The sequence below is a fragment of the Dreissena polymorpha genome, chromosome 2 (assembly GCF_020536995.1).
Source record: "Dreissena polymorpha isolate Duluth1 chromosome 2, UMN_Dpol_1.0, whole genome shotgun sequence".
Taxonomy (NCBI): Eukaryota; Metazoa; Mollusca; class Bivalvia; order Myida; family Dreissenidae; genus Dreissena; species Dreissena polymorpha.
Window position 1 is genome coordinate 44,702,253 of NC_068356.1, and position 21,354 is coordinate 44,723,606.

Genomic DNA, 21,354 nt, shown 5'->3' on the forward strand with positions numbered 1-21,354 from the left:
GATACTAATTGCTGCATATGTATACATATATTTATATCATTTTAAACATTTTCAGATCATCCTTGTATAATTAGTGGTGACAGAATTATTCTCATGGATCCTCAACAAGATGCAAATAAAGTCAATGCTAGCGTTCTGATTAAATAGCTAGATGAAATTGAAGGCATAGATCCATTTGACTTTTTCGAAGCATTCGACAATAAATTTGGAGTAGACGAGATTTCATTCATACAATCCGGTCATTTTAAAGGTACACTGTTTTGGTTTCCACTGCGAGAAAAAGAATCCGAACTTTCTGACAATCTGTACGACTCTGAAAAGGTTATGCATTTATTTAAAAGCGTTCAGTCAGAGGCGTCAAGTATTTTACTTTTCCTAAAGCATCTTACCACCATTCGTTTAGAAATCACGTCACCTACAACACAGAATGAGCTGTTTGCCGATGTTAGTATAGAAAATGCAACGCAAGTCAAGAATGAGCGCGACAAACTGTTATCCGAATTTAAGCAAATGGGTAATTCAGACAAAGACCTTACTAGTTCCTATGAAATGAAAATTGAAACAAATATAGCGAGTACAAACTGTATTCAAGTTTCAGAATGGTTGGTTGTCAACTGTATTATCGGTGATTCGGCGTCAAACGAATTTAAAAGACTGATTCAAAGCAAGCAAATCGGACTAAGTCCGTTTGTTGGTATGGCAATACCTTTACATCAAGCTGAGCGAATCGATGGCCATGTTTTTTGTTTTCTTCCACTTCCTAAGGAAGGATCAAAGTTGACAGGACTTCCTTTTCACGTCAATGGGCATTTTGCTTTAAGTCAAAACCGTCACCATATTAAATGGGCAACTGATGATCAAAACCACAAATATGTTAACGATGATATACTTTGGAATGAAAAAATGTTGGAAGAAGCTTTAAAATTAGCATTTAATTTGTTGTACGAAAAAGCAATTGAAAGTTCAGTGTCTCGTTTAAATACCCTAGACAGTGTCAAGTCTGTTTACGACATCATACCAGACATTCAATCGGTGAATGACAAAAACTGGAGAATGTTTGTTGACGCTGCAATAGGAAGCAGAGAGAACAAATCTCTTGTTTTCTGTCAGTATACCGGTAAATGGATACAATTATCAGAAGCAACGTTTACATCATTTAATGCGTTGCCCACCGCATACAAACATTTGAAACATGTGCTTCGGAGAGTCATTGGTGACATCGGGCTAAGCCCTGTTGATGCTCCAGAAGGTGTTTTAAATACTTTAAGGGCAATATTTCCTAACCATGTTGTTGATATATCAACCACAAAAATTATTGAACTCTTGCACAATTCGAAAAGCTATATAAATTTAGATGATGACAAGAAATTTGCTCTTCTAGCCTATCTCACGAGTGACATGCGAGACATTAAACAATTAGATGGTTTAAAATTATTGAAATTAGCATCAGGAAAATGGAAACAATTTGACAGAATTAAGCCACTATACATTGTGACAGAAGAAGAACTTAAAATGTTTCCTGGACTTGAAAATCGATTTGTAGACCCAACAATGAAATCCGATTCGTCAACAGCCAAAGCACTAGACTGGATTTTCGATCAGCGTAAGTACAATTTGGTCTGTATTCGTAACATAACTACCGTACCGTATTGGGTTATGATTCATGCGTATGTTAACTGATTTTAAAATGTTAACAGAATAAAGTCTTATTGCACGTTTAATGTCGATGAGATTCTTTACACGTTAATTTGATTATATTTGCAGATGTATGTCATGTTGTTGACATGCGAAAGAATGACCATCAAGTCTTTTAGGTATAACAAATAAATCTCCATTTGTTTCGTTTGTTCAGCGCATAGTAGCTTGTTAACATGAACATATCGTCTGGCAATTAAATGAAAGACAGTCGTATTGTCCATATACAATGGCTGTTTCCTGACATTTCAATTCTACAGCACTTGATATGACATTATATTCAGATTAAAGCTAAAGCACGGTCATGATTGAATTACATAGATATGTAATCTCTTGTGGGATCATTTCAACTTACAACAACATGACGTATATCTGCAATTATCATCAAGTTATATGGCAAACACGAAAATAATTTTATTCCTGGCTAGAATTAATAGTAAAAGCTTGGTTTCTTCAAATCAAATCATAGTAAATTAAAGCATATTGCAACACATTTTCCACAGTACTTTCATTACCACTGCCCATAAAACGCGATTGTACCCAATAGTCATAAAGCCGTATTGATGTCACGGTATATAGATACATTATTATGCATATTCAGTAAGACATCACATGGTATGAATACATTTTGTAGATTATTTCGACGTGACAATACTGAACGACGAAGACATGAAAACAATGCTGATAGAAATACAAGAAACTCATCTTGGCTCCACCCGCATAATTGACACAAAGTCGACACTGTCAACGCAGTGGCTGACATCTGTGTGGAACGCTATAAGAGGACGAGACATCCGACATTTTGCCGATCAGCCTTTATTTCCCATCTTATTAAGTGGGACATTTCAATCGTTAGGCAAAATTCAGCTTGTTGAATTACAAAAGCCTTTACTTTTGAAAGCACATGACGAGGAGATAACACTAAGTAGCGATCTGGAATGTTGTTTGAAGTTGCTTGGGATTACCGTAATACCAGAATTACCAAGCTGGATATCATTTGAAATTGTAAAAGATTTTATTGGGATTCCATCTCAGCAATATATATTAACTCTTCTTGAAAAGCAGTCAAATTGCATAGACCAAACTTTAATTGACAAATTTAATGCCGGAGTTACAGAGTCTAACATCAATGGATTTATTGCTTTCCTTGCGCAATGTCCGTTTTATCCCGGTAATACAACGGAACTGTTGTCTAGATTGAATATATTTAGATTAATTGAAACAACAGCTCTGAGCTCAAAGCGTGTCAACGTACAAAGCATAACATATTACATACATGAAAATGACAAATGCTTTCCAGCAGTAGTAATATTTCCTGTAAAATGTGTTGTCGTAAAAGATCTAGAGGAGCATGCTGTTTCGAAACTTGGTCTTAAAAAGCTATCGGCAGCTGAATTCATGGAAAGGAAATTACAAAATTTATGTGATGCAACTGAAAAATTACGTGTTTTAACGTTCTTTCTAAAACACTTTGAAAGTTTTGAACGTCTCCGCGATATTGTAAGAAAACTTCCATTCATTTTAAATGATGCAAATGAAGAAGTAAAGATAACTGAAGTGTTTGACCCTTCAGATCGGTTTCTTTGTAAATTGTTTGCTGACGAAAATGATAGATTTCCTAAGCATTTTGATCAGTGGGAAGCGTTTCATCCACAGCTCTTAATATTAGGAATGAAAGGAGTTATTGATATTACACCCGATGATGTGTACGATGTTGCTAAACACATTGACAAAAATAAAACAACTGAAATAGTTGATAAAGCAATGGCATTACAAACCTTTCTTAAACAAAATCCACATTTTCTAAACCGAACATGTAGATCAAGTGGAGCATTAGGGCAGCTAATTGGGGAACTATCCTGCTTTGTGTTCTATTCTCCTAAAACTGATGATATCATATCTCAGGTGTTTCCTCGTGACCTAAAATGGTTTTCAAATGGCTGCGCCGTGTGCCCACCGAAACAAATGAAAAATTTGAAAAAATACTGGCAGATTGTTTCGACTTCTTTACCTCTTTGTGATTTATTATCACCGGAACTGAGTTCGTATTACGATTGGAATGATCCGCCACCTTCAAAAGCTGTGTTGCGTCATCTCAAAAATATCAAACACTGTCGCATCACACCCACTGAGAGAATTAATTTTGCGCCCATAATCAAAGCTGTGTATGAATTTCTAGAAAATAATTTTACAGAAAGTGTTAAAGAGTCAATTGTTTGCAATGCTTTGGTTTGGACAGATGAAACATTTATAACCCCATCTAACGTGGTAGTACATAGCAATATGAATGATCTCCAGTTAAAACCATACTTTTATTTTTTACCTGAAAACCTTTTGTCGTTAGAAACCTTTTTTCGTCAGTTAGGTTGTCCTGATTGCCAGGATGAATACGTTCTAGCAAGTGTATTAAGTTATATTCAGAAAAAGTACCAAACTGCAATGGTCACTCCCCTTGAAACCAGTTCGGATTTTAAGATTTCTTTGCAGGTGCTAAAACGACTGGCTGACAAAAATCTAGATAAGGAGTGGATGAATAAACATGTAATAGTTCTTATTGAGTCAGACAATGAAACCGCTATAGAATTTGCACCGTTATCAAAGTGTTTCTATGATGATGATACTTGCGAGGATACTGAAGCCGGTATATACGACTCTAGCATAAGTCTTGTTCATTCAGACATTTCATACGAAATTGCAAACAAGTTAGGCATACCGTCTTTTAATCGTCGTACTCTTATGGATGCAGACAATATTGAGGAATGGGGGCAACAAGAAAAGTTTACAAGGCGTTTAAAAACACTTTTAGATGAAGGATATACAGATGGTATTTCAGTTGCAAAAGAGCTCCTTCAAAACGCGGACGATGCTGGTGCTACACAATTGTGTTTTGTATATGACAAAAGGAAACACTTGGAATTTCGAAAACGATTAATAAGCAAACATTTGGCCGATTTTCAAGGCGAAGCTCTGTGGTGCTACAATGACCAAGTATTTTCGGAGAAGGATTTCACCAATATCAAACAATTCAACGAATCTCTTAAAAGGAGTGACACGTCAACAATCGGCAAGTTTGGTCTAGGATTCACGTCTGTTTACAATTTAACAGATCTCCCTAGTTTTATATCCGGAAACCACATGATAATGTTTGATCCTCATGAGAAATATTTAGAAGATGATCTAAACAACAAATCACCACGAGGGAAAAAGATACCCCTGTCAAAGCGAGCCTTGGTGAAAAGACATGTTGATCAGTTTAAACCATTTGAAGGCTTATTTGGTTGTAACGTCACCAAAGATCCATTTACACCGTTTTCGGGTACGTTGTTTCGCTTTCCGTTAAGAACATCGAAACAATCGGATGAAAGTGATATTTCAAATAAAGTGTATAAACATCAAAATGTAGTAGATTTGCTAGACTTACTTATTCGGAATGCCGACATGCTGTTGTTGTTTACTCAGACGGTATCTACCATCAAAATTTTGTATGTTGAAGAAGGAGCTTCAGTCGGGGAAATACAAGAAATATATGAAATCCACAAGGATGTTTTCAAGCGTGATATGGCAATGTTTTCAGAAGTGACTTACAGTATTTTGCGACGTGCTGCGAAAGAGAATAAAAACAAAGATGGTCAAGAATTAGCAGAGATGCATGATGTTCGGATTCAACAAACGTTTCAAAATGGCAATACATTGTTCCCACATAAATCTCTACAATGCTCAGACGCCACTTGGTTAATTACATGGTTCATGAACAGCGCCAATAAGGACGATGAAATAGTTTCCCCTCCTCTTGTCGCTATTGCCACACCGTGCATAAGCACAGATGATATTACTCCGCAGGATTTCAGTGTCGTACATTCCGGAACTTACATCACGGGTCATGTATTTTGTTTTTTACCATTACCGATAGTGACGGGATTGCCTTTCCATATAAACGGCTGCTTTCATGTTTCATCCGACCGTAGAATGTTAACCCTGACGACGGAAGATGACCAGAGCGATGGTCATCAATCCAAACAAAGTAATTGGAATATAGTGTTATTTCAATTCTCTTTAGTAAGAGCTCTCTTGAAACATATATATGAAACTAACTCAAGTTCAAAATACCCTTACGTGTTGTGGCCCAATAGGCCCAATGAGACTATACCTGAATCGGTCAAATCTTTGGTGTCCCATTTTTACAGAACAGTGGTTAACTCGAATCCCAATCCTAAAATATTCAAAGGTAATGATGGGTTTCTTTCGTTTGATGAAATATCAATAATTGATCCAGTTGTCTTAAAGGACCCAGACATTGGATATGCGGTCTTACAGTTCATAACGCATGTTCCAATAGACGACAAAAAAGCTACCGTAAATGTTCCAGACTTCATCGCAAACAACCTCAGATATTTTAATACAGATAGACAGCTGTATATAGAAGGAGCATTTATTCAAATGAAAGAAATACTGCTTCATTTCTTAAAAAACGTAAATAAAGAGTATTGGGCTGACAATTATATGGAGTACAGTAGGTTTCTTCGATGCGCTATAATGTTGGAAGACGACGCAATTTCCACATGTTTACAAACGACTTGTTGTATAAGAACAGCACCGCATGGAACATTACGAATGGTAAAAGACCTGGTTCATCCATCGTCAAACTTGGCGCAGCTCTTTTCAGATTCAGATGAACGGTTTATCTCAGAATCGTGCGCACTGCGAGACAAAAAGGTTTTGGCAAGACTTGTTGAACTGGGAATGATGTCTGATGTTTTGTCATCAACATTGCTTATCGATAGGTGTAAATCCATAGAAAGAATTGCAGTTGACTGCAACCACTGTGCGAAAGAAAGACTCAGGGTTTTATTGAAATATTTGGCGAATACAGAAGTCGATATTGAAGTATTAGATGAAGTAAAAAATGTTTCATTTCTTCCTGTTTTAGCACAGCCAAGCGACTGGGCGTTCACATGGCATTCCGCGGAAACAATAAATGACATACTATGTTTTGAAAACAATATGTGCTCTGCGTTTGAAAGTAATGTAATAGAACCGCTAATGCTAGGCAAACCGATCTCGATGTTCAGGATGAATTGTTTACGATGCGTTGGTTCTGTGCGTCATATACTTGACGAGAACCATTCCGTTTTTTCAAATGTTTACGAAAAACTAGGCGTGTGTAACGAAATGCATTTTACATTAGATATGTTACTAGAACAACTTTCTGTCATAGGAAATAAATTAATTGAAAATCGACATGATAATCTCATTGAAACCAAAAGAACATTGAGCACCCTTTATTCAGCGTTAGACAAGTTGTCAATCAACATGACGACAAGCGAATTTCAGATACATATAAAGAAGTTCGATTCATTAATGACGACGCCTATTATTGACGTGGGTAGTGATGTGGTTCCCCTTTTCAAGGTGGCAAAGAGAATGAAAAAAACGTGCACGCCTGATTTGTTTGAATTGCCTGCAAACACCATCCCTGAACATTTAAGAATATTTGAAAAGTTTAGGCTTAAAGAAAGTTTCTTCGTGGATGACATCATTAGTGTTTTGCAAGTCAAGTTTCAACTTTATAAAGAGGACTGTTTTAACTCCAATATCGATAATGTAATTGATCTTTTAATTAATTTAGAATGGTGTATGCGACAACAAAATATTACGTACGAAGAATTATCATTGTTTAAGGAAGTCATTATTGCTCCTGATAAGGAAGGAAATCTGTTCCCAACATATGCATTAGCATTGGAAGATAATGAATTTTCGTCAAGGACACCATTGAGATTATTGAATGAGGGCATTCCACCTAGGGTTGCAAAAGCTGTCGGTGTACGGTCAAAAAGAATACAACTTATCAAACAGAAGACCAAAGTTATTCCCTTCGGTCAACATGAGAAATTAACAACAAGATTAAGAGGACTTTTAAAAGATTATCCTTGTGACGACAGTATCATGAAGGAGCTCATACAAAATTCTGATGATGCGGGCGCAAGTGAAATCCATTTCATAAAATACTATGAACAAAAATATATCGTACGGTCAGTTGAAAACGGAGACAGACTTCAGCCAGCACTATGCGTATATAACAATAAATCATTTACTGAAAAAGATTTTGAAGGGATCAAAAACCTTGGAATCGGTAGTAAAACAGATAATTCATTTAAAACCGGTAAATTTGGCGTTGGTTTTAATGCCGTCTATCATATTACCGATATGCCATCGTTCCTAACTAAAGGACCAGGCTTGGGACAGCTGGGTCAGGTATGCATGTTTGATCCATTGCTGAAGTCGATTAGCGAAATATCAGAAGGAGAACCTGGTATTCGATACAATGTTGAAGACTTGTTGGAGGATTTTCCTGACAGTACCTTAGGTTATCCGCATATTCTAAGTGATTGTGGGACAATGTTTAGGTTTCCTCTAAGAAGCGAACCTTCAGAAATCAGTGCTAATTTTATGTCAGAAAGAGATGTTGACAATATTTTGGACTCGTTTATTTTGAATATGCATGAAAACTTACACTTTGTAAAAAATTTAAGGAAGATCAAAGTTTTGCAATATGAACAAGGAAAGTACACCGAACTTTATTCGGTTGAATCAGAACTTTCTGAAAATGACACAAATAAACGCGCTCAATTTTTTCAGCATATCAAAGAAGTATGTTCTTTGGATAAAAAAATGGTTGCTTTGCGCAGTGAACGAGAACCTGTCACATACCAAATGAATTTACGCGATTCTAACGGAGAGAATGAAACATGGCTTGTGGTATATAAATTTGGAAGCAACGATGAGGATTTAATTAAAAAAATGATATCGCAAATTGACTATGATGATAACAACATCATGTCTTTAGGCGGTGTCTCTTTAAAATTACCGGTGTTTGCAACAGAGCTAAAGTCCGAAGAGTTTGAGAATGGACACCAACATTCATGTTGCAAAGGAAAGCCTTACTGTTTTCTGCCGTTAACTGGCACAACTGGGCTCCCGTTTCATGTCAATGGCAATTTTGCGGTAGACAGAGGACGTCGAGGTTTGTGGAGAGATGAACAAGGATATCGAAAACAATGGAATGAATTTCTTTTACATGGTGTTGTCACAGAATGTATTCGTAAAGCATTATTATTTCTTCAACATTACTTGATAAACAATAACATGCCAAATCAGCAAGAAGATTCAATCAGAAAAAAATACTTAGGAATGTATTTCTCTTATTTTCCAAGCGTGCATGACACAACAGACTCTTATTGGAAAGGATTTGTAGAAAAACTGTATGCAATCATGATACGGCAGTTGTGGAAGGTTTTTCCATTTGTTGCGAAAATTTCGAATGAACAATCAGTGCGGGACAGAGATAATGATTCCGTTAGCATTAGTTGGATACATTTGGCAACAGACAAAAAGTCGATAAACGGTGGTGGTTTAGTAAATTCTCTCTATAAATATAATGCCTTGGAAGATGCAATTAACATCGAAAACGTGTTGAAAAACTTGGGAATAATAATAACTGAGACCCCTCTGGATGTCATTACGAGAATAAAACAAGCTCGTCAATCGTCAGTTGTTTACACTAAACCCATTGTTGTTATGCAAATTATCAAAGACAGTTTAACTGAACGTGACTGCCATTTGGGGGTAACCGTGCTAAATAATATACAAGTCGTTGAAAGTCTTTTAAAATATATGCTACGGTGCAAAACGTTCGACGAAGACGTGCTTGGACTGCCTTTGTGTGTAACAAACAACTTGATCGTTAACGTATTTGGTAAAGATATTCTTTTTTGTTCGGAGTATTGTGACTTGGTACCTGCGTCTTCAAAACAGTTTCTGCACGGACGTTTAGTATCCTTGCTGAAAAGACCTAAACTATTTGAAAAGAGAATCCTTAAAGAATATACAACACACGACTTACTTCAACAGCTACCAGTTTCATACGATCCTTCAGTATACAAAGCTGGATCTACAATAGAGTGGAAGAATGCTGAAACATCCTGTTTCACACCGGAATTTATCGCTCGTCTGTTCGGCTTTCTACAACAAAAGCAAGTGTGTAGTGAACATGAGGAAAACAGTAATGATGAAGTGCAAATCTTCCAAGCATTTGATATTATTTCGGATTGGTCTTTCTTGCCTTCAATAGAAAATACTGCATCAGGCAATAAGTTTATGCTGATTCCATTCAAAAAAGCACATATGTTATTAGAACAACCACAAATGGATGATATTCATCCGTTACTTTCAAAACTCAAAATACCGACATTGGATGCATCCGTATTTCGAAATTGTAAAGACGTGCGTGTCACAATATCTCACATGATTGCATCTGAAAGGAAACCTGACGTTTTACTGCGATGTTTGTATGATAATCGATTCAGATTCGAAGGTTTGGACATGACGAGTGAGGAGGCTACGAAATTATTACTGTACTTCATGCAGTATAAAGAAACTATTCTTGCTAAATTAGGTCATGATGCTAAAACATTTCTGAAATCTCTTCGATTGTTTGAAGCAATTGACGGAAGTTTTGTAAGTCCCCTTCTTGGGCATTATGAAATATTGGTTATTTCAAAGCTGATTCCAACTGATGGTCTGAACGACTTATCACGTGACTTAAAGATGCGCATTTTAAAACGAAATGATGATCTGTCAAAACTTTACTATTTTCTCGATTTGAAAGAGTGTGATCACTTGCAAATATATAATGATAAAATCATTCCACACATGTTCAAACTGCAAAAACATCACTGGATGGCTCATATTAAATATTTAAAAGATATGTTCACTCTTAGCAGCTCCAGCATTAGCTTATGGCAAGATTGTATTATTGATAAAATGAAAACTCTACCTTTCATACTCATTAATGGAAAGGATTACACTGCGATGCAGCTATATGACATAGGGCATCCTGTCTTTCAAACAATGTCAGATTTAACAAGTGACATCACATTTCTACCGCCACAATTTATGGATAGGGAATGGAAAACATTCATGATTACACTGGGGCTTAATATTAAGCCAACGGGTGAAATGCTAATACGATATGCAAGAATACTAGAAGATCACGGAACTAAAGGTTTGACAAAGGATTTAAAAGAAAAGTCCAATATCTTGGTAAAATATTTACCATTCTATCACAATGTTCTTCAGACAGTTAAAAAAATAAAGTTTGTTGTGCCATACGATGTGCCATGTACATTACAAAGCATTGTTTCTTCATTAGGTGATCCAACGCAATTTATGTGTTTAGAAGGTTCTTGTCATTCCAAACATATGAAGATCTGTTGGTCAACCGTCCCACTTTTCGAACATTGTTTTGATAAAGAAACGATTAATCAGTTGAACATGAAGACAAAGCCAACTGTAGATGACGTAATAGTACATGCAAAACGAATGTGTACCAGCAATACATTCCCTCTCAAAAGAAGTCACATGAAACATGTGTATGAATACCTTTCTAAGTTACGAAATTGGCATATTGAAAGCTGTCGAGAACGCTTAAAAGATACCCCATGTATTTCAGTTGGCGATAGTGCGATGGTGATACCGTCCATGGTATTTGTTTCATCTTCTACATCCGATGAAATCAGGCCATATCTGTATAAGGCCTCACCAAAATTAAGCTGTTATTTTGAATTGTTCAAAAAACTAGGGTCATCAGGAGACGTCTCCTGTACACAGTATGCCTATGTTCTGGAGGCGATTCGTGCAAAACATACCAACTCACCGTTACCGCCAAACGAATTAGAACTAGCCGCAAAAGCATTAAGAAAAATATTATGTATTCTGAATTCAACTGATGAAGAAGACAACGAGCGAAAGGATATGACACTTCTGTCCAGGTTGTATTTGCCGAACAGATGTAACCAAATGTGTACTTCAGATGAATTAGTGATAGACGACAACACTTTTTATTGTGAGTATATACAGAAAAGGCGATCAATCAATGTGTTTCTCGGTTTCAGAGAATTACAAATAAGTGTTCTTGATCCTGTTACCGCGTTCCAAGTGTTTCCGAAAAAGCTGCAACCTTGTTTGTTGTCAGAAAATGTAGAAGAGCGTGTGTCTTTGGAAACTATGTGCGAGGTTCAAAATAAAAGCACACAAGTAGCGCACTTTGAGAGGTTCCTTCGATCATTTGAATTTCTTGAGGGTTTCTGCAGAATATTAGTGAACCAAATGGATGATTTTGATCCTAATTTAGATACACGTCTAAACAATATACTCTCAAATACTTGCATTAAAGAGGTAGTTGATCTTCAGGCTATTGTTGTGTACAAAGATGAAAACGTAGGATTTTTAAACAAGGACTTCTTTGTCCCCAAACCTTTACGAACTAAATCGACTTATAATAGCCTGGTTTTAGACGGACAGCTTTGTCTTTATTTTAAAACAAGGAATGATCAAGACACAAAATCTCTAATAAGCGACGGCGTTATGGAATTGATAACACGTGTTACAGAAGATCGTATTATGACCAAAGATAAGCTTTCGGCATCTTCATCTATGCTTTTGAAAAACATGTTAGAGTTTGTTGACAAACCGGAAGCTATTTGGACGTTTTTGGATCAGAAGAAAATTCGAAAATATGATTGCACCAACGTCAAATCGTTTGCCGCTTTTCCAAACGCCGGAACGTATGTTGATAACAAGTTTCACCCATTCCTGATACAAGCGATTTCGCCTTTTAATGAACGCGAGTATGACTTTGCTGTTCTAGAGCTAGAAACCGATGATGCTACCAACGATGATTTACTATATATTTATGTCAATATTGTGAATGTTATTCATCCAGATGATAACTCAACATTGGGTATCAAATATGTCATCAACGTAGGGCCTCGTCAGTCTGGAAATATAACGGTGCCAATTTTTAGACTGTATAAATTTGTCAAACAAAGTGACGAAGTTGATAGTCCAAGCACTGGTGTATTTGAAGAAAAACCTTTTGATTTTACTTGTAACCAAATTTGGGCTTTATTAAATGAAACATTTGCACGTTTTGCTGATGCCGATAAGATGATAATATTGCGACGCTTATTTCTGCACTGTCATCTAATAAAATGTCAAACTGACACATTTAACGCCAGAAGGACAATAAATTATCTCCTGACATCAATTATAAGGCTTGAAAATAACGAAGAGAATATTGAGCCTCTTGATGAGAATACAGGTGTGTCCCGACCGGATATGGCCGCTTCGAGATTCGTGCGTTTTCTCTCAAAAGTGGAAGAAATTGGCAACGTTTATGCGGAAGACTTTCGCAAATATATCAGAGTCTATATTCAGTCATGTCGTAAGGGTAAGTTTGCGCATATCAGTTCAAAAGATAGCGAAGTTTGCAGCCCAGGGGAATATCGTAGATGGTTAAATCAAGCGAAATTAGATTTTCGCACTGGACAAGCAGTAATGCGATGCACAGGCAGTCATCCGGAAACATATAATTGGATATGCTACATTTTTCACCAAGTAAGATATTATATTACACAACCATTTGCTTCTGTATTTGATGTCGTTGCCTGTGTTCTTTTAAAATTTGATTTAAGGTTACTATTAACACACTTACCGATCATACGTTAGTTTCTACTAAAGAGAGGTGTTTGATTTTAATATTTTTTAACAGTCGTGTGAAAAGGCAGTCAAAGCAGCGTGGTTCCTGAAAAATGCAAACAAAATGAATAGTATTTTGCGAAGTCATAGTCTGCTTGACCTGTGCAGATGTCTTGAGAATGAGTTCATCGATGCTGAGGTTGGTCAATACTGTTGTTTAAACTCATCTGAGCCCAACGTTTATGATTACTTTTGTCCTTTGTCTGTCGAACGTCTAAATGCTGTTGTCCCAAACATATGAAGTTATGTTTGTCGCGTGTGAAACTGTGTCATGTGAGGTCATTATGTCAAATCATATAAAAAGTCACAGTTTGTCCTATCTTCATGGAACTTGGTCAGAACAATTGTTCTAAGGATATCACGGCCGAGTTTGAAAATGTTTCCGGTTAGTTCAAAAACAGTGCGGCCAAGGGGCTGTGTAGTTTTCTTTACATGGCTATAGTTTAATCATGTTAATACTTTTGACGTCACTTTTTTATCCAATCATGATGTAACACGAAAATGGTTTGGGTCCGTTGAAAAACATGGCATCCTGGTGCGGGACAGTTTTCTTTATATGGCTTGAGTGAAACCCTGTGAACACTCTAGAAGTCACATTTTAGTGCAATCTTCAGACACATTTTAAGAACATGTGTTCTATTTATATCTCGGCTGAGTTCGTAACTGGTTCCGAGACGTTGTAAAACATGGTTGCAAAAGTGCGGGGAAGTTTTCAATATATTTATATTGTGAAACCTTGTTTACACTCGAGAAGTAATCTTTTAGAACAATTTCATGAAACTTGGCCAGTGTAACAGTGTATCGTGATCATCTACAAATGCTCCAATAATTCCTGCGGGGTAAAAATTGGCCCCGCGTGGGGAATATTTGTTTTGCTAATATGTATATATACTGAAAAAATCTCTAAAACCAAAAAGACAAGAGGTTTCTTCTTTGGTGTATGTTTTTTTCTCAACCACGTTTGTTCTTCTCTGAATCCACAAAGGCTATGTATTTGAAATACCAAGACCGTCATTAAAGGATGGCCCTTTATCAAAGTTAGTTCAAATATTACCGCTGGATTCAAATTGGCCTCGCCCTAGTGTTCATGGTTTTACCACAAGGTCTGGATGTTTTTTATATGGCATTTCACATCTTAAAGTGGTCCGCTGCTAAACTTGTTCAAAGCACGTCCCCTGTGTCGAAACTGGCTATCAAAACTCTTCTGAAACCGTAAGGGTCAGGGATTCATTATTTGGAGTGTAACGTGACACGGTGGTTCTCTACGAATCTAGTTCAAAACATGCTTCTGGGGTCACAATATTTATATTGACATAAATAGTAAATTGTTTTTAAAATCTTATTTCTCTGAAACCAGAGTCAGTGATTTAATATCTGGTATGTTACATCAAATGTGGGCCCATAACAAGTTTGTTAAAATAATGTCCCATGGTTCTATATCGACCTCGCCCAATTAATTATTTGTTTTCCTTAGCTTCTCTAAATCCGACAGAGGTTTTTTATTTGGCTCGTCACGTCGTATAGTGGTCCTCTGCTAAGTATTTTCAAATTATGTCCCTGCGGTACAAAAAAGCTGGATACATATCAGGTTTCAAACTAATCACGTCTCGGGGTCACATGATTTATATAGAGTTTCATAGAAAATGAAACCCCAAGGGTAAGGGTTTTCATTTTTGGTGTGCGACATCGTATGTTGTTCCTCTACTTTGTGTATTCTTATCATGCACCTGCGGTCAAAAATGGCCCTTTCCAAGAGGTTACTTGGCATTTATATGTATATAATAAAAACTTGATTTGTTCTTGTACTGTATCGCATCATATCAAATATTTGTCATATAGAGTAAAAAGTTATTACCCAAACAACTAAAATCCGCACAAAACAGTTTGGGTTCTGCATGTCTAAGGTGAGCGACCTAAGGCCCTTATGCCCCCTTGTTCTTTATTTTATAACTTAAATGTATTTTATTATACTAGATTGTTTTTGCGCAGAACAAAAACATAAGTATTACCTAATATAAAATAGTGCGGTTTCAAAGCGGGAAGGGATGTATTAGTGTCGTTGATATCTCTACCTTTGTTTAGTTTATATATAAATTGCTCTAAATTTTCCTTTAATAAAGTTTAATAAGTTTCCCATTAATGATATTTTTGTCGAATCTGATGCAGGAAAAGATGATTCCGAACATTATTGTTATAAAACATTAATCAAAAGGAATATACAGATACGCATTGAGTAATGATTTAAGATTTATTTTGTCAAATACTTGTAAATAACTGTGTATTTAACTTCATTAGTGCAATACCGAAACAGTTTTAACATCAGTTTTAGTTGTTCTTATTTTCTTTAGGCTAGGTCGTTGGAAGTCCGCCTCAATATTCACAATAACGGGAGTTTCCGTCTTCGCTATCCTGACTGTGTAGACGGCTCCAATATTCCGTCCGATGTATTCAGTAAAGAGGATGCTGAATTCGCTCTCGAAACTGCAAAGAAGATTTTAGATTTGGTGGATGCTTTATCACTATGATTGGTTATTTATTAAATCATGACCGATCAAACGTGAACACTTGCATTTTCTTTAGAGTTTTAAATTGTTCGAACCAATAGACCAAAACATGAGCTTATAACACGTTCAACGTGTAGTAATTTCGCCAGTTTTACCTTATCGTGAACTGTTTTGTTATACCTTTAAATAACTGTTTATTATAATTGTATTTCCATTAAATTTAAAAGATAGTATAAATATATTTCGCGACCAACAATAAATGTTAAATGATAGCTATTTTAATCTAGTCGTGGAAAATTATTGTTAAAAAAGAATATAATATTTGGTTTTGCGGACCCTTTCAGAAGTAGTATTATTTTTTTGAAAGATTGCATAAAATCGAATATTTTTTTGCTGAAGTTCATCGTTTTCGATCGAACGTATAAATTAAGAAGATAAATAACATGTATGCTGAAATCTGTATTGTACATATAGTTAATATTTAGTTTGTGAAATTCTATAATGTAATTGATAATTTCATCCTCACACAAAGTGATGTGAAAATACAATCTGAGCAAGCACATAGACATTTGGGAGATATGTGCATCTACGTGAGTAAGTCTTACTCTGATCATCTCATCACTACGGTTTGTTGTAAATATTCTTGGCGTTTTAATGAATAATAGGAAATGTGTCTGTTGTAAATACACAATTTACTTTACTTTTATCATGTCTATTGATTTTTTTACGGCGAAAACTTGTTTATGTTTAAAATGTTCATGTCGCACGTGACAACATTGTGGTAAATCATGTGCAACGCATCCTATTTTTTATGTAAATAATGTGTATGATGTATAATGACAACTCTGTCTGTTGTAAATACAGTTTTCTTTGATGTACATTAGCAATTATTCCTCGTGTATGTACCTTAAGATGATATGTCTTTAAAACTGTTTGTTTGTTATAAAAACATAACGTTTTATTATTGATAATGACTACTATGTTGGCTGTGAATATTGCCTTTTTATGTGATGTGTAACGAATACTTAGTTTGAAAATAACATATGTATTTTATGATATACAGTAGCAACTTATTAGTTTGTATAAATGTTTGTTCGATATATTGTGTCCATTATATTTGATGCATTTTTATTTATAATATCAGCTATGTTAGCTGTAAATACCTTTTTGTGTCTGTCAAAAATGAGTAATATGTGTGTCTTTTGTCGTCGTCGTCGTCAATGCGAACCTTCCACCTAACAAATTAAACTATTAGACATCAACACAAAACTTCAACGGCAGATATATTTCAATATACGGAAGTGCAGTGCTTAAAGATGAAAATCTGCAGCACGTTCTTCTTGAGTTATTTCTTTTTGTTTTATTTCGAACTGGAGTAATTTTTCAGTTTCGCCTCAGCTATTGTTAATTAGGCAACATATCCGACTCGCGGAGTTCCTGATAACTATATGTAAAATTCATGTAGGTTGATGTTACTTGTGTGAAAATGATTATGAATTTAAATATGCAATGCATTACTTGATTTAGCTGTACTCTTATGTGCACTTTGATTAATATAGTTTCATTAAAAAAATAGTTTTACTGTGTAAAGGATAGAATGCGAATATCGTGTATTATTGATTGGCTGCTTGTATTGATTGTATGGTTAAAGTTGAGTATACTTGTAAATAAATCATTAAATGTAGTTAAATTTTACAACATAATTATGTTATTCGGTAAAATCCGAATTCCGAATATATGTTGAGCTTATATTTTTAGTTATCTGCATGTTGCATGCGAAGAAATCGTATTTGTTACACATCAATTGTGTTATATTTGATTCGTTAAATATATATTTGAATACCCAAATTAAATATCTTACAAATCAGGGCTAATCAGGGACGGCACTCTCCGCCTAATCTACATTTTCGTTTTGAAGATAGTTCCTTTAAACGAAAAATTCAATTAAAGCGGAAAGCGTCGTCCCTGATAAGCCTGTGCGGGCTGCATTAAGCCCAGTTTGCCCGGAAAGAGGCTTATAAAGTAGTTCAACATCGACGTAGAAAATACCATGTTAGTGTTGAATAAAGATAACTTTCTTGAGCAAGGGTTAGAAGGGTTAGAAAACCTAAACCACGAGCCATCATGATATTATCGTGCTTTTGGTTTATAGAAAATAGCATTGAAACATCGTGTTACAATTATCTGGAATAAGCCATTATGGTCAATTATGACACTCGATTGTAATGTGAGTTTTATTGTTACGCAGTATCTGCTTTTTTATTTTGTTGTTTGACATAAATGAAGAAGTAGTAAATAGTTTTTGCTTTTTCATATTGTGTTTACATTTTCTTATTGGTAAAAGACGATGTTCTTTGCGGTGTCCCGGGGTTTATTATATTGTATTATTTTGTATTAATAAATAAGTTCACTCATCATTATCAGCATCGAATGTACAATGTTTGAAATGCCCGCGTTCTTTTTCCAAAATGATTGTTTAGGTTTTCGTATTTTCTGTAATGTAAATGCTTTATAACGTTTATTTCATTTATAAGTGATTATCACACAAAAAATATTGAGTGTGTGTGTGGGGGGGGGGGGGTCAAAGTTTACTGCAACATAGTATCATTCGGTAAAATTTGCCTCGAAAAAATGGTCATTGAGTTGTGTGTGTGAAGTCAGTAATATATTTCTACTTATGTGGTGCGTGTAATCTATCTAGGTGACATTGATTTATATTTACATAATGCTAGATCTACCCAGCGTATTTACGTGCATCGAAATTACGCATTCAACATTAACCAAGTTAACGTTAATGTTATAATTATGTAAATGATGCGTGTTCTGAGAAAACTGGGCTTAATGCATGTGCGTAAAGTGTCATCCCTGTTTAGCCTGTGCAGTCCGCACAGGGACTTCCTTGAAACTAAAAATACCATAAAAGCTGAAAGTGTTGTCCAAGCTGTGCGGACTGCATACTCTAATCTGGGACGAGACTTTACGCACATGCATTATGCCCAGTTTTCTCAGAACGAGGCTCAAATGATGTGTATGTCCACGCATTACTGTCTGCATTATAACAAATATTATAAGAAAACTCGGGATTTGAAACGGGGGAAATCGTGCTGTTGTTTTCATAAATTTCAAAGTTATTGATTACTGGGTTATGTATTTTTGGTCATAGTTTTGCAGTTGTGTATAATGGAAAATATTGAAATTTATTTTCAGTTCACCACTACGATATGGCTTTAATATGAGTGTTTGTTTATTTTACGGAAACTCAATACGTAAAGGCCAGCTCGTGTCGTTTAGACATGATTAATATGTTGAAATCGATATAGCAATGAATACCATATTTCTTAAACGTAATTAGAACAGTCTATACACGGTAATGACGGAAAAAAATATTTTAAAAAAATCTGCCATATGGAGTCATTTAATAATTATCATTATTATATTATTTTATGGAACAGAAGTTTTAATTTGTTTTCAAACATATCATTTTACTTTTTGATATGTTTATTCATATCTGATTTATTTGTCATACTATATTTTATTAAATTGATGTGAAATTAATTGAACTTATGATTGTATGTTTTATATTGATATTACAGTTGCCTTGTCGATAATCTTGTCGAATAAGAACATGTACTCTGTGTATATTGATTTAAAACTGACTTTTGTGTTTTGCTGATCATATCCAGGACTCCTCTTGCTTGAATACACGTATATGAAATACTGTTGTCAAAATTATACTAGTACTTCATCGTCGGAACCACGGCATATATTGAACCGTCTGGTAAAATTCATAAATTTTGATGAGCAAACAAATGAAATTTTACTTCACGTTTAGATATGAAGTCTGGGAAGCAACGACATTTAGAGACTAAAGGTTAATATGAAAAAGCGCACGGATATATATGTAAATATTTAGAAGGAACACCGCCTTAACTGTAACTGTTTTGAAAACGCGTCGTTTGACTAGTTGAATTTACCTACAGAATTAGACACGGAAACCAGCGATGCCTCATTAATATTCATAACTATAACAAGCCAAATCTCCCGCGGCCAATCAAGAGTCATAGGGATTGAGTATACGTGAGTTCCGACGATGACTTGTAGTTTTCTTAATAGCATATTTTGTTTACAATTCAAGCAATTAAGGAACTGGAATAATATCAAACAACGAAATGTATAATTATATATGACTCGATATGATCACGTATAATTGCGATAAGATTGCTCGGGTTCATACCTTTAAACCAAAGACCTAGAATAAATGTATTCTAGATCTGTGTTTAAACCTTTAAATATATGTAGACCAAAGACAAAGACCTAGAATATTCTAGATCTTTGTATTCTAGATCTTTGTGTAGACTAATGTATGTTTTGTTTGTTATGATGATTAGGCTGCATATTTGAACATATTTATAATTAATCTGTGTGTGTGTAGATAAGTATAATTATTGTTTTACATGTATTGTAATAATGGTTTACTGGAATCAGCTTGTCTGTCCGTGTAGCGTTATATTTTATCAGTAGCATGGCTTTAAACCATTTAAGCTTTCGACTGCAAACTTAAAATTGCAGAAATGTTGCTAAGCGGAGTGCAGTACCAAACAATATAATGACAGTTTTCCATGTGCGATAATTTGCTCAATAACTAATTTAAAGATTTTAACTTCAAATTCCATACATGGATAGATGGTTGTTAGGTGGTTTAAATGCTGCAGAATTATAAATAATTGTTTTAATTTGTCTTTTTTTCTGATATTGGCATTTTAAGAGTCACAAAGCCAACCCCCATATTCATAGATGGTTTTTCAACGATAGTATCCGCTGTGCAACAGATTTTAAACTCGTGCTAAAATATTTATAGAGTTAGAACAAATTAAAATTTTTCCACGTCCATTATTTTTTTTTTAAGTTAGTGGAAGGCTTTGTATATTTCTACATGGATACCGTATAGTAAATCAACGTGCAGTTTAAAAAACTCTTATCTTTATTATTTACGGACTAATTCCAATTTGTCAATGAAGAGATTAAACAAATGTTCCATACTTGACGAATTATGGAACTATTGTTAAAGAATTACAACTCTCTGGCTGCATTATGAATAAAATTAATACCGGTGTTGATTGTTTTCTTTCTAAGCTCAAATGAGCGCAACGTGCTAATGTTGAGCGATTGTGATCGTCATTTGTGCCTTGTCCGTCGTCAGCTTTTGCCTTATGAACACTCCAGTGGCCACATTATTGCTAAATCTTCATTAAACTTGATCCAAACATGTGTCCAAATGATATCTCGGCTTCCGGTTCTTTGAAAAACATGGCCGCTTATTGGCAGGGCAGTTTTCGTCTTTCTCATATGGCTTTAGTAAGTGTCCAACTTTATGAATCGTGCCTAGAACATTTTTACCAGAGATATAGAGACGGAGTTCGAATCTGGGTCGTAAGGGATCAAAAGCTACGTCGGTATATTAAAGAAAACTTGTTCTCTATATGTCACACGTGTTGCTTCATTTTCATGAAACTTGGTCGGAACAATTGTTTTAAGCATATCTATCCTTATCTATTTCGAA

The 21,354-nt window shown here is 35.2% G+C and overlaps 1 protein-coding gene across 1 annotated transcript in view; it reads left to right on the top strand.

The window, feature by feature from the left end:
* The window catches only part of LOC127866866 (sacsin-like), a 61,148-nt gene extending 40,242 nt beyond the window's left edge, over window positions 1-20,906 (top strand). Inside the window, 4 exon segments of the mRNA XM_052407689.1 lie at window positions 56-1,603; window positions 2,330-13,149; window positions 13,304-13,429; window positions 15,639-20,906. Coding sequence (XP_052263649.1) covers window positions 56-1,603; window positions 2,330-13,149; window positions 13,304-13,429; window positions 15,639-15,815 — 12,671 coding nt within the window. The 3' untranslated portion in view covers window positions 15,816-20,906.
* The last annotated feature ends 448 nt before the right edge of the window (window positions 20,907-21,354 follow it).